General features: G+C 46.5%; 1 protein-coding gene across 8 annotated transcripts in view; it reads left to right on the top strand.

The window, feature by feature from the left end:
• The window catches only part of ARHGAP17 (Rho GTPase activating protein 17), a 54136-nt gene that overhangs the window by 15304 nt on the left and 23950 nt on the right, over positions 1–14882 (top strand). For all 8 annotated transcript variants that reach the window (XR_004298327.1, XR_004298328.1, XM_032396237.1 and 5 more), the window contains 6 exons: positions 3202–3270; positions 3430–3511; positions 8518–8645; positions 10453–10564; positions 11129–11210; positions 13546–13626. Coding sequence is in view for 6 of the 8 variants with exons in the window: in XM_032396237.1 (XP_032252128.1) it covers positions 3202–3270; positions 3430–3511; positions 8518–8645; positions 10453–10564; positions 11129–11210; positions 13546–13626 (554 nt within the window). In the remaining 2 variants the exon portion in view is untranslated. The remainder of the gene's footprint in view (positions 1–3201; positions 3271–3429; positions 3512–8517; positions 8646–10452; positions 10565–11128; positions 11211–13545; positions 13627–14882) is intronic.

Here is a 14882-nt window from a genome sequence, read left to right as displayed (position 1 = left end):
CCCCCCCCCCCCGGAATGAATGAATAAATAAATAAATAAATAAAATCTTTAAAAAAATAAAATAAATTCAAGTAGGATGTTTTTTAAAATGACAAAAATGTCCGAGCTTATTTAAAATAAAGAATAGGTGAAAAAAAAAAGGATGGGAAAAAAACCATAGCAAAACATATAAAGTTACAGCAATTAAAACAGTGCACAATAGGGGCACCTGGCTGGCTCAGTCAATGGAGCATGCAACTCCGAATCTCAGGGTTGTGAGTTTGAGCCCCACATTGAGTGTAGAGATTATTTAAAATAATTTTTTAAAATTGTATTTTATTAAAAGATTTTATTTATTTGTTTATTTATTTATTTATTTATTTATTTAGAGAGCACAAGCCGGGGGAGAGGCAGAGGAAGAGGGAGAGAGACTCTCAAGCTGACTCCCCACTGAGCACAGAGCCCTACGTGGGGCTCCATCTCACAACCCTGAGATCATGACCTAAGTCTAAACCAAGAGTCAAACACTCAACAGACTGAGCCACCCAGGTGCCCCCCAAAATAAAATCTTTTTAAAAAATGCACAAGAGGCACAAAAATAGATCTGTGGAATAGCATAGGTTTTCTAGAATCAATGCTAACATTTTAAAAAATTGAATATATAGTAAAGGGGGGGGTCATCATATATCCACAGAGAAGGAAAGGATTATTTTTAAATGTTGCTAGGACAACTGGTTTGTAATTGGGAGAAATATAATTTTTTATCTCATAAAATAAATTCCAGATCAGATGGTTAAGTGGTCTCATTCTCTATACATCTATCTGTGAAGATAGATCTTTATTCCAAATGTTACTTGAGGTAGTAAAGAAACAGGTTTTTGGTGAATCTTAAGATCTGGGTTTTTCTTCCTCTTATTATTCATCATTTTCTGAAATGGTGTCTATTCTTTTAGATAGTGTTAGGAATATATATTTTAGTTTGTTCAGGTCATGCTGTAATTCATTCTTCAAGATAGTGAACTTGAAGATCAGTTAACTGCAGTAAAATGACTTGTTTAAAATAATATAGTGTATAGTGGGTAGGAATTAAAACTGAACTCATGGGCGCCTGGGTGGCTCAGTCGTTAAGCGTCTGCCTTCAGCTCAGGTCATGATCCCAGGGTCCTGGGATCGAGTCCCACATCGGGCTCCCTGTTTGGCGGGAAGCCTGCTTCTCCCTCTCCCATTCCCCCTGCTTATGTTCCTGCTCTCGCTATCTCTCTCTCTGTCAAATAAATAAATAAAATCTTAAAAAAAAAAAACAAAAAAAACTGAACTCATAAAGTCATACCGTACATAGCCTTTGTATTTAAAAAAATGATACTCAGATAAATGCTTCTGATAAAATAGTTTCATAGTGGCTTATTCCTGTTCAGAAGAGTCATAGCTTTACTAGTGTCATTTACGTAGCTTTCCTCACATCCAGTCTAACCTGGATCTCAGCTGTCGGCTACTTATCAGACCTAAATTTGGCAGAGGTCTTAGGAGTCTGGACTGGCTGATGTGTCTTCTCTCAACTTCCACGCCATAGCTTCGCATTTCAAACGGTGAAACCTGGGCGTCTGGGTGGCTCAGTCGTTAAGTGTCTGCCTTCGGCTCAGGTCATGGTCCCAGGGTCCTGGGATCGAGCCCCACATCGGGCTCTCTGCTCCGCGGGAAGCCTGCTTCTCCCTCTCCCACTCCCTCTGCTTGTGTTCCCTCTCTCGCTGTGTCTCTGTCAAATAAAAAAAAAAAAATCTTCAGATGGTGAAAACTTGTGAAAATAGTTTCTGTCTCTCTCTTTAGGCTAACTTTTGGGTAATTTCCTGGGATCTAAGTTCTTTTTCCCTGATTTTCTCTTTAGTTAGGTCTCATCTACTACATAACTAACGTCAAGGTTTGAATTTCATTTACTGTATATTTCAGTTCTAATTCTTCCAAGTTAGCCTTTATTGATAGTGCATTATTGTTTTCTAGTGCCTATTTCTTTTTTAATATTTAATCATTTTATATATACTTATAGTAACAGTCTGGTAATTCTCTTTCCTCTATGAGACTGGTGGGAGTTTGCTTCATGGTGGATTGTTGCCTCCTGTGTTTTGCAATTTTGTATCATATGTTTTGCAATGTATTGTGAGCTCATTTTAAGAGAGACTTTGTCTAAGGGACTCTTAGGTATTGGGAGTGATTCTCCCCAGAGAGTATTACCAGTTTGAGGCCATTTTTTTTTTTTTTAAAGATTTTTATTTATTTATTTGAGAGAGAGAGGGAGAGAGAATGAGCAGGGAGGAGGGGCAGAGAGAGAGGGAGAGAGAATGAGCAGGGAGGAGGGGCAGAGAGAGAGGGAGAGAGAATGAGCAGGGAGGAGGGGCAGAGAGAGAGGGAGAAGCAGACTCCCCACTGAGCTGGGAACTCAATGCCGGGCTCAATCCCGAGACCCTGAGATCATGATCTGAGCTGAAGTCAGACACTCAACCGACTGACCCACCCAGGCGCCCCTCGAGGCCATCAAACTTCAGAGCCTCATGAAGGCAGATCTGTGTTTGTAAAATCCAGGGAAATGTTTCTACTTTCCCAGCCCCAGAGCCAGTGCAAAACACAAGTACTCTAGTCTTTCCATGCACTGCTGAGCTCCACTTATGCCAGGCCTTTTCTCTTCCTTTTTTTTTAAATTTATTTTTCAAGTTTTCATTTATATATTTTTATACACATGTGGCAGTAAAAATATAGTATTTCTTTCTCCCCTATTTTTACACAGATGGTAACATAACATAAGTAATGCTCTATACGTCACTTCTTGGTAAGGAGTATTACCCATATATCTTGGATATCTCCCTCATCGTTCCCCTAATAAGATTCCTTATTTATTTTTTTTGTCATCCCAGTTGATGGACATTTATTTTTTTTAAGATTTTATTTTTTGAGAGAGAGTGAGAGTGCACGCGCATGAATCGGGGGAGCGGCAGAGGAAGAGGGAGAAGCAGACTCCCTGCTGAGCAGGGAGCCCAATGCGGGACTCGATCCCAGGACCCGGGATCATGACCTGAGCTGAAGGCAGCCGCGTAACTGACTGAACCACCCAGGCGCCCCATCAGTTGATGGACATTTAATCCGTGGCTCTTTCTGTGACATTTTGCTCTAAGGGCCCATGGATATTAATTCTCAGATTCCATTTTCTTCAGTGACCTGTTTTCTCTTCACCAGGATCAACTTGCAGCAGATATGTACAACTTTATGGCCAAAGAAGGAGAGTATGGCAAATTCTTTGTTACGGTAAGCCCCTCGCCTTGCCAAAATATGAAAGCATTGTAAAAATTGAGTTGTTTTAGCTTTTTTTGCAAAAGATTTCATTTTTGGTTTTGCTCAGCCATTGTGTGTGTGTCCATCCGATGCTAACGTTACTTTTGTTTTTGAATGTGGGTCTGTTCTCAGTTATTAGAAGCCCAAGCAGATTACCATAGAAAAGCATTAGCAGTCTTAGAAAAGGCCCTTCCCGAAATGCGAGCCCATCAAGGTAATGTAACCTGCGTGCTGGCTGATGCCCCCTTTCCTAAGCCTCTGCCACTTCCGCCTCTGTTCTTCTTACCCCCTGACTCCTTTGCATGCATCTCCTCTGGATAACGCCTCTCTGCCTAGGAGAGTACTATCTCCCAGCATAATTTCATCTTCCTTGCCGCATTCTCTAATTTCTTCCAAACCCAAATTAACCTACTAATGGGACATTCGCAGCTCTTCTGACATCTTCAGTTAAAGAGAAAGCTGGACCCTTGGTGGTGCGGGGTGGGGGGCGCTGGTGCTTGTACATGTCTTCCTGTCTTCTCCTCTTCCGAGTCAGTTATTTGGTCCCTTGGGTTTAATTCTGACCCTGTGATTCCAAGAGCATACATTCTGGGGAAAATATTGTGGACCTTCGAAAAGGAATTTTAGAAGCCAATGCTTGCTAGCCCCTCATCGGCATGACTGAATCATAAGGCCATGACCACTCTTTCCCCCTCTTCCTTGCGGTCCTACAAGGCTCTGGATCTTAGCACTCACATTCTGCCCACCGTACTCAAGCTCTCAGCCAACTTCACCACAAGTCGTGAGTGGACTGAGCTTTCTCCTGAGGCTTAGTTTTACCTGCACATTAAAGCTTTTGACTCTTAATTCTCTGATTTGCTGTCAGAGCATCTCCCAGCAGAGATCAGCAAACACAGTTGAGGCAGACGTTGCTCTGTCTTCTTTGGCCCTATTGTACTCTTTTGCTTGTGTAGACCCCACATTGGGAGCTTAGATTTCTCCCTGCAGAACCTTTGGTCTTGAGCTGAAGAGGATCAAGCCAGGTGCTGAGTGTGGCGACTCCATGATCTGGAATGCGAGTCAGCAGGTGTGTGAGTGGAATGTGTGTGTTGGGGGTGTGCACACACACTGGCATCCTCAAGAATGTCACTTCTCTCGGTTTAAGGAGGTCCCAACAGCTTCTGGCTTTGTGCCTGAAAGGTTTTGGATGATAGAATTAGAAAATTCTATATCTTGACCCACCTGCATCGTCAGATCTTCGGCCATCTTGAGTAAATGCGTCTGATTGACTCTTCCTAGGATGAGCTGCCCTCGCTTTCCTAAGTGATCTAATCTCCTTGTTGGTGGATGACGAGGTCGAGTCGCAGTGCAAAGGAGTGAAGCTGCTGGCCAACATTCAGCCTTGCAAGGGGCAGGCTCCTGCCGGGCAAGTTCCAAGTGCCGAGAGCGTGTATCTGTGGGATACGTACCGTGTGCCTGGCTGTGTGTAGGACAAAATAGGAACCATCATCATCTTAGCCTTTGAATGAATTAAAGTCTGGTTTGGAGCTGACTAACAAGCATAAAAAAAAGAGAAGATTGGGTTTCGTGAGCAGGACTTTTTTTTTTTTTAAAGATTTTATTGATTTATTTGAGAGAGAGAGCACGAGAGGGGTGAGGGGCAGAGGGAGAAAGAGAAGCAGGCTCCCCACTGAGCAGAGAGCCCGATGCAGGGCTCGATCCCAGGACCCTGAGATCAAAACCTAAGCCAAGGCAGACGCTTAACCGACTAAGCCACCCAAGTACCCTGTGGACTTTTTTTTTTTAACTACTTTTTCCCCAAGTTATTTATTTATTTTTTAAAGATTTTATTTATTTATTTGACAGAGAGAACACAAGTAGGCAGAGTGGCAGGCAGAGAGAGAGAGGGAGAAGCAGGCTCCCCGCCGAGCAGGGAGCCCAATGCGGGACTCGATCCCAGGACTCTGGGATCATGACCTGAGCCGAAGGCAGACGCTTAACCGACTGAGCCACCCAGGCACCCCTCAAGTTATTTTTTTTTAACTATTTTTTTCCCAAGGCTATTTTCCCTAGAGAAGTATGTCAGCAAGTGACAGGGAACAGGAAGAGGGCAGGGAGGAGGCTGAGGATGGAGCAAGGAGCAGGTGTGCAGGAGCAGAAACCCAGCAAAGGAAATGTGATCCATCTTTCTTTCCAAGGTTGCCAAGCCTTGGGATTCAATCCCCTTCCACCTCTGCCTGTCCTCCCATCTCCCTGTTGTCTTAGTTCCTGTCTTCCTCTCCCTTTTTCTTCTGTTTTCAGAAAGACTCAGAGCATCCTTACAGTAGGAAAAAAAAAACCTTGACCCCACAGCTGCCACACCCCTGTGCACCCCGATCTCACACGCACAGTCAGCTGACCGGACTCGGTACCTGCCTATCTGCAACATGGTGCCCTGTTAAGTCTCATCCTCCTCTGTCCTTCTGGTAGGCTCTCTGAATGACTCGTTTCCACTGGCCAGCCCTTCACACTGTGCAGTCTCACTTCTGCTCCCAGTCACGCTTCTATTAAGAGTAAAAAAATACTGCAGTTCCCAGTGGACCAGAGGCTCTTAATTGTCAGATCCTGGCATCTGATGTGCCTTGGGCTGTCTCTTCCTTGATGGAATGTGTGCCCCTCATTGCACCTGATTGTCTTTCATTGTTAGGGCTGTGCACGTCCCCTCCTGACCCCTTTGTCCCCAGACCCCCCTCCTGGTGCCAACCCCCATGTCACCTGTGTCTTCACCCTCATAACCACCTCACTGCTGGTTCCCTCAGAGACTCCTTCAGCTGTCCCCTGAAACTCCATGCATCCCAGAAAGCAAGCCGATTCTTACCCCAAAACCAGCTGCCCTTTTCTCCTCCATGTCTCCTGGACGCCACCTCCCTCCAAACCATCCAGGCTTGACCTCAGAGCTGTCTTGTCCTTCCTTCCCCATACCCTGTAGCTGGGGTCTGTCCTTTCTGCCCTCTGCTGGGCCTTCTGCTCCGTCCACACCGTCCCCCCTCCTCTGGGCCCTCGTCACCTTGGGCAAGAGCTATGGAATCAAGTGTAAATTCTGAGACTCAAGATCCCTGGTCTTTTCTCAGCCCTTCTTCCTGGTCTGTTTCATTCAGACCCCCCAGCTCCCCTCCTTGAAGCCAACAGCAAACACTGTCTCCCGAGTCGCCCTAGTGTCTGTGTTCTGCGCCAGAAGTCGCAAACAGCTGTATCTCATTTTTCAAAAAATTTTGCCATCATTTGAACACCAGACGCCTTCACATAACAATCCGATTTCTGGCTTCCCTTGAAGTCACGAAAGTCTGGCGACACGGGTCGTTGGGCACTGAGAAGTGGGGGGGCGGGGGGCTACCTTTCAGCGGACCCCTTGCCCCCAGCCTGACTCAGCACCTCAGGGGCCTCCTTGGCCCCTGTGGGCACCCGCATCTGCAACCCTGATCTGTACCATTTTCCGGCCACGACTTAGCAAACATGTCTTGTCTTTTGTTAATGACTGTTGTATGTTCACGTGTATGTCTTGTCTTTTCTTCCCAGTTAGAAGGGTGGGGAGTCTCTGTGAACTTGGGGTGCTGCTGCAGCGCCCGGCACCTAGCAGGTCCGTTGTTGGAGATGCCAGCATCCTTTGGGCAGTTTGGCACCGGAGTCGTCTAGATGACTGGTTCTCACATCCGTCCTCTGCCAGTGTTACTCCAAGGTTGGGGGTGGGGCACACTGCCGAGCGTTTCCCAGAAAGTTCCAGTGGGGGTTCAGAGAATGCCCGGATCTTGCCGCCATGGGGTCAGGCATGTGGTGGTAGTGATGGCAGGTGCCATTTGCAGAACTCTGCTGGGTGTTCTGATGTACCCCCCAGGGGAGGGGTCTCATGGCCATTTTCTGCTTGTGTTGAGAGTCATTTAGATAAAAGGGACAAATGCAGGGGAAGGACTGGCCTCTGAGAGGACTGTCACAGAGTTCTGTCTTCTGAGAAGGGTCAGACCCCCAGATGCTCTTGCTACCAGGAATTACACGGGCCGGGGCCAGAGACAAGGAGGGCACCTGCCTCCCTTGCCCTCACCCCTCTTCGACCTGGGCCCCACTTGCTCTTTCCACTGATTTTAACCTTGTACAGGCTCTCAGCTCCATGGACCTGGGGGGTTCTCTCTTCCTTCCCCTGCGTGCAGATCATGCAATGGGGCCTGTCCCCGCTCTTCCGTGTAGCCGAGGGTAAGGGGGCACATCAGAGTCCTCCTGCCTGCTTTGAACCCAAGGTTCGAACAGCAAAGTGGCTGCACGACGTTAACCCCATTAATGGTGCCGAGAAGGACATGAACCCTTCCCGTCACTGGAAAGGCCCAAGTGTTGCTCAGCAGAGTAGCTTCCACGGACCGGTTTCCCCTCTTCTACGTCTGTGGGCGTCTCAGGCAGCACGAGATCTGTACGCACCCACCGGCGGCCCAAACCCAAGCAAACACTTCTCGTTCTAATGGAATTCATGAAATTCTTGTTTGCATTTCACTGCTCTATTGTGTGTACTCCTGCTAAGCTGCCTCACATCTCTTGTGGAATGAAGCAGAGTATGTGACCCCAAAATAACATAAACGACCACTTTACTACTGGTGCAAGCTTCAGCCTCGGCTGCTTTGGGGCTGCAGATACTGCGTGGTTTCCTACTCAGAATGTTCGGGAGCTGGCTGGGGCGACAGCATTCGGAAGCTCAGCATGTCACGGAGACACTGCATTTCATATGGGTTCACATCGGCCATCTTCCGGTCTTGTGTGATGATGCTTGGCTTGTGTTTAAAATCTTAAGAAGTTATTTCCTTTTTCACATGGAAGGAGTCTATTTCTTGTCCCGGAGATAGAAGGCCGGTGCCGCTTTGCATGGCGAGAGTAAATTTCCTTCCAGTGAAATCAGTATGCTCAGACGAATGCTCGGGGTAGCGCCAGGCAGCCCACCTGTCCCGTGCAGGAGCCCCGTCGCGCTCCTGGCAGCCCCGGCAGCTCGCCCTGGAGGGCATTCAGGGCTCTGTTCCGCAAGTAACCCCCCAGCCTGGGACCTACTCTTGCTCTAGTACATGGTAAATAACCAAAGCAAACAGAACAGATGCTTCCCCTTTTCCCAAAGCCTCAACTGCCAGTCTGCTAAAAAAAAAAATCCCCTTTGTTAGTTTGGGGAGAAAAAAAACTCCCCAATGATGCCGTGAGATCGCTGGGTGTCTTATGGATGGTTTGCTGCTCTAGATAAGTGGGCGGAAAAGCCAGCCTTCGGGACGCCTTTGGAAGAACACCTGAAGCGGAGCGGCCGTGAGATCGCACTCCCCATCGAAGCCTGCGTCATGCTGCTCCTGGAGACCGGCATGAAGGAGGAGGTGAGCGGTGCTCGGGGGCCCCGCGGGCCGCCATCTACACTGCGTACACTGACGGCTTCCCAGCTTCTGTCGCCGTGACCCGCATTTTAAATGGGGAACCTGCACACTATACCCGGAACAGACACTGTGAATGAAATGAGTTTCACAGAACATTTCCCTTTCCTGCTTGCGATACACTCTGACTTTCTTTTGCCCCACTTGATTGTTTCATTTTCGACTCTGGTTGTGATTTGTGACATTGAATTTCATTTAAAAAAATTTTTTTTACAAGATTTTATTTATTTATTCATGAGAGACGGAGAGAGAGAGGGAGGCAGAGGGAGAGGGAGAAGCAGGCTCCCCATGGAGCAGGGAGCCCAATGCGGGACTCCATCCCAGGGCCCTGGGATCACGACCTGAGCCAAAGGCAGATGCTTAACCAATTGAGCCACCCAGGCGTCCCGGTGCCCCTAAATTTTTAAAAAGATTTTATTTCTTTATTTGAGAGAGAGAGAAAGAGAGGGGGAGCACAGAGGGAGAGTGAGAGGGAGAAGCAGACTCCCCTGAGCAGGGAGCCTGACATGGGGCTTGATCCCAGGACCCTGAGCTCATGACCTGAGCTGAAGGCAGATGCTTAACAGACTAAGCCACCCAGGCACCCCTGTGACATTGAATTTCAAGATGCACTAAATAGACCAGAGCTTCTCTGGGCTTTAGCAGAATCTTACATTTGGGTAGTACTATGCATTTTGGTGGGGGTATTTACATACTTATTTTATGGAATCCTTACTCCCCAAAACCCCATGAACCAAGCAGGGCAAGTCTTGTTAACTCCTCACGTCAATAAGTGAATGAGTTCATGGTAGGGGGCAATCAAAATCAAACGCTAAGTCTTTTTTTTTTTTCCCTTTTAAAAACCTTATTGAAGTATAATGTACATAGAAAATGTATGTATCATAAGTGAACAGCTTGATAAGTTTCCACAAACTGAACCCACCTGTGTGATCAGCACCCAGATCAAGGAACAGCCCAGAAGCCCTCCTTGTGTTTGTTTCCAGTCACTGCCCCGTCTCCCACTGATGTGACCCCAACTTCTAGTAGCCAAGATCAGAGCTGTCAGCCAGGGCCAATTTTGTCCCCTTCAGGAGATGTTTGGCAAAGTCTGGAGATAGTTTTGATTGTCACAGTTTTGGAGGTGGGTTTGCTACTGCTCTCTGGGTAGAGACCAGGGTTGCTGTTAACATCTCAGAATGCACAGGACAGCCTCCACAACGAAGAATTATCTAGCCTGAAATGTCAGTATTACTGAGATTGAGAAACCCTGCCTAGGTTAATTTTGCTTAAAACCTACATTTTTTAACTCCTGGACCAGTGTCTTCATAGTCCTGCCTTTCTTGCTTGACCTTCATGTGTTTTTCTCTAAGTAACTTTTAGGGCAGTGAAAGTGACAAGCAGCCTAGTCTAACAATTTTTAATGAGATGTCACTTAAAAAAATCCTAAATTTAGAAAATCTATAGCAATCAACCTTATGGAAGTATAAAATATTGCATTTAAATTGATTTCTAATAGGCACAGATAATTTAGCAACGGGACAGGGCAAGAGCCCACACCGATCAGGAATGAACTGCTCTCTGCCTGTCTGTCTGCCCCTCTGCCTGTCCATCTGCCCTGTGCTTGGTCCTGTCGTCCTTCCCGGTCGCCCGCCCTCAGAGATGAGGTGTGTGGGAGTCAGGCCGGGACGGAAGCCTCTTCCATCAGGTGTGTACTGCTGCTCAGCATAAAGCCCACAACTTGAACTTGATGCTCATGGCTTTTTGTTGTCTTTAGGGCCTTTTCCGAATTGGGGCCGGGGCCTCCAAGTTAAAGAAACTGAAAGCTGCTTTAGACTGTTCTACTTCTCACCTGGATGAGTTCTACTCTGACCCCCATGCTGTCGCAGGTGAGCTGCAAGGAGTCGCCCTCAGGGGGGTGGGTCCCGTCTCAGACAGATCACCAGTTAAAAATCCAATGTTCATTTTCAGATTCAGAGAAAATTGAAATGGTCTCCCTATGTAGGTTTAACTAGACAAACTGAAATGACAAATAAAACTGAATAAGGGTACACACACACGTACACCCCATTTCCTGTTTTGGGGGGTTTCTTTGTTTTCCTGATTATTAAGTAAAGGTGAAGGTAGCTTCTAACCCAAACATTTGGAGACCTGCTTGTATTTCCTTCCCTTCTTTCTCCTTCACAGTCTAGATCTGCCTGGGGAAATGATGTCCATTAGAAGGTGACTTTGAAGCTAATTTTATTTTCTACTGACCCGTCAATCTATTTTGCAAGGGCCGGAATTTGTTTTAGGAACACTCCATGCTCTAACCGCTCCTGCTGATTCATAGATTGTTATAGATATTCTTGGCAGGTTGTAATTGAGATCATTTCAATTTGTAAAAAATAATATGTCCTGAGATTCCCAGGCTTACCCCTTGACATACTCAAAGTGAGTGTTAACAATTTCAGGTGCTTTAAAGTCCTATTTACGGGAACTGCCTGAACCTTTGATGACTTTTAATCTGTATGAAGAATGGACACAAGTTGCAAGGTAAGTTTAAAGAACACTGAGTTTTCAAAGTTAAAGGAAATGATGGGATATTACGTCCCCTTTGTGAATCATCTTACTCTCAGGGCTCATAAAATAACATTAAAATAGCACACATGTTAAATAATATGTGCCTCAGTTCTTACGTGTCGGGTGAGAATATTGAGTATTATTATTAGCGTGGGAGAGTCAGCACTTAGGCATTGGCTTCAGTTTGCGTGCTGTTATGGATGAAGACATATAGTGGGACCTGCGTTCATAGACCCCTTTTAGATGGAAGAAAGCCCTGTCTTGGGGACAGGCGTCATACCGACCAGCGGCGATGTGCCTGGCGAGCCGCGGGGACTCAGCTGTGCAGTCAACAGTGTTGACGGTACTAGTAATGGTTGTTAACGCTTACTGTGTGCTCAGTACATACTAATCTTGATACCCGTTACCTCCTATCATCCATGATCAATGACATAAAAGACAGATGTGGTTAGCCTCATTTTCCAGACATGGAAACTGAGGCTGGGGGAGGCACGGGGCCCAGGGAACAGCGAGTAATTGGCAGAGCGGGAATTCAGACCCAGACCTGTCTGCCCCAAAGACTGTGTCCCTGTCCTTTGCTCCTTCTCCCCCGACCCCGGCTTCCGTGTGTCTAGGAGCTGTTGGCAGCCTTGTCCACCAAGTTCCAGAGGCTTCTCTCTGGCCGGCCAGGCTGCCTCCTTATTAGCTTGTGCCTCATGGTTCTGACTCACATCCTCCCTCAGGGGCCTAATTCCTCAGCCCTAAGAGAGGAAGAACAGATCTCCCTTCCCCTCCTACCCTTCCCCTATCACCCGTTCCCAGCAGATGGGCTGTGGGGTCTATTCAGTTAGGCTTCAGTGGCAGGTGGCTCTACCCTGGTTGGTAAGGCTTTTAAAGTCAGAGTAAGGGGTGCCTGGGTGGCTCCGTCGGTTAAGTGTCTGCCTTCGGCTTGGGTCATGATCTCGGGGTTCTGGGATCGAGTTCCGCATCAGGCTCCCTGCTGAGCAGGGAGCCTGCTTCTCTCTCAGCCTGCCGCTCCTCGAGGCCACTGTGTGCTCTCTCTCTCTCTGACAAATAAGTAAAATCTTAAAAAAAAAAAAAAAGAGTACGTTCGTAGTCACAGTCATATCCTTAGAACCTGCGTGTGGCCCAGCCTCTTGTCAGCGTCCATGTTTCTGGGGCTGAATAAACGGAGCCTAACAGCAGCGTCAAGTAGGAGAGCATTCGGGGTCTCCTCTATTGGGTAGCCTGCCCCACTCCTCCTGCACCTTGATTCGTCTCTCGGCTCTGAGACTCCCAACATCGTTCCCGTGAGAAAATACTCTCTTCGAAGCAGGTATCTGTTTATGGATGTCTTGATTCTCCATACGTGAGAAATGTCAGCATCCCGGTGGCCCATCGACTGGCCTCTAACGTATAATTATGTTTACCCCCTACCTGTCACTCCAGATGGGTCCAGTTGTGGAGGACGTTTTAGGTCCAAGGGTGTGCTGTGTGGGCCACGGCTAAAGCCCTCTCCTGCTGGCGGGCATCGGTGACTGACCTCACCTGGCCCTCTTTTGTCGATGGAAGTTTGCATGTGGAAGCCGTAGAGCAGAGGAGCCCCTGCGATTGCTTCACGACAGGAAAGGGCTGCTGGGCCTGGAGCCTTAGAGCAGAGTTAAGGGCAGGGAAAGGCACAGGGGATCTGGGTGCCCGGGAGTGTGGCCAGCTCACCTGTGGCTGGCCAGCAAGAGATCTGGGCTCCAGCAAGCCGCCTGTGGAGATAGGCACCTGCCTAGACAGAATTTTCAGCAGTGTCTGTCTCCTCTGTGCCAGGTATGTTTCTAAGGTTATGCCTCTGGAACCTCCCCGTCACTTGGCAGAATCAACTTTTTTTTCTTTTTTTTTTTTAGATTTTATTTATTTATCAGAGAGAGAGAGCACAAGCAAGGGGAGCGGCAGGCAGAGGGAGAAGCAGGCTCCCCACTGAGCAGGGAGCCCAATGCGGGACTTGATCCTGGGACCCTGGGATCATGACCTGAGCCGAAGGGCAGACTCTTAACTGACTGAGCCACCCAGGCGTCCCCAGAATCAACATTCTTATCCCCAGGCGGGCACTTCAGGAGACCGAGTCTTGGCAAGGCTAACTCACTGCTCAGAGTGAAAGATTTAGTTGGTATTTGACTCCAAATGTATTTACTTCCAAATCCGTCCCATTTTCCAGCCGTGTTTTCTCTGTCAATGAAAGCATCGCTGTTAACATAGCCTGTTATTTACTCAGGGGTTACTAATGATGTGTCTTAATGGAGGGTTATGAATACAGGTTTGGTTTTTTTTTTTCCCTCAGTGTGCAGGATCAAGACAAAAAACTTCAGGATTTATGGAGAACATGTCAAAAGTTGCCACCACAAAATTTTGTTAACTTTAGGTATGTATGACTGGCACCCTGCAAATTAAGCCAGCAAGCCACAGTGACTCTGGAGCGAAGAATGGTGCCATCTGCAACAGAGGTCACTCAGTCCAAGCCCACTAAACAAGTGCTTTGGAGAGGACTGGGGGTTGCTGGGAATGGGATTTGATGTATGTTATTGTGACGCATATCACCGTGTGGTGCATCTGCATCGCGTCTGCATTAACAGCTAAGTCCCCTGGTCAGTTTACCACTGCAGCTACTAGGAGGAAGTTCTCATGCAGAGTTGGCTTCACTGCGTGATGGCTTTGGAGTCTAAATTGTCCAGTATGGGGGTCTCCTGGCTGGCTCAGTCAGTAGAGCCTACAGCTCTTGATCTCAGGGTCGTGAGCTCAAGCCCTACATTGGGCATAGAACTTACTTAAATAAATTAAAAAAAAATAAATTGTCCAGTATGTGAAAGGAAAAAATTAATCAATAATTCTGCTTTCTGCAATAGCTTTCATATATGCTATATAATTTATTTTTAATAGAGCATAAATCATCCTATTAAATAAAATGTCTAGAACTGGAGATTATGTATTGCTTTGTGGAATTACTGTTTCTAAGAAAATTTACCGGGGAATACATTTCTAGAATTTCACCTCTATTTTCCTTTTGACCTAAAATGTGACTTTGAAGAAGCATAAAGAGAAGAAGCCCAAAGTATTGAAAACCAAAGAAAATTTCGTAAGAGGACTTGGTCCAAAATGACAAATATTCTACTGGTGAAATTTCTGTCATGTTACCTGACCTTTAATTTCAGTCCCGGGTTCTACCACTAAATTAAGCTAAATACTCCCTCTGGACAGCTTAAATATCAACTTTGCCTTAACGAATACGTTAGTATTTATAATATCCCTCTTTGATTCATTCAGCACACCCAGCTAGGAATTACAGATAGTCTTAGATTATTCCGTGCCTTATGTTGGAAAGTGAATTACAATTCTTGGTAATTTGGGATTTGGTCTCTTATTTTATTTGTTTTACTCTTTATAATTTTGACTAATTATTTTTTGAATAGGGAGCACATTCCCATGGTTCAGAATTCAAAAGGTGTCCAGTGAAAAATCTCTCACATATACACACATACATATATTTGTTGCTCTCACACTCCTCCCTTTTATTTTGAAACCAAATGGTAGTATATATTGTATACATCATTCTCTTCACCTTCTTTGCGGAGTAGACATCCTGAAGATTTTTCCATATCAGTACATAACAATTTTTTATGG

This window comes from Phoca vitulina, unplaced genomic scaffold, assembly GCF_004348235.1.
Source record: "Phoca vitulina isolate PV1807 unplaced genomic scaffold, GSC_HSeal_1.0 scaffold90, whole genome shotgun sequence".
NCBI classification, from domain to species: domain Eukaryota; kingdom Metazoa; phylum Chordata; class Mammalia; order Carnivora; family Phocidae; genus Phoca; species Phoca vitulina.
This window is presented reverse-complemented; position numbering and strand designations above follow the sequence as displayed.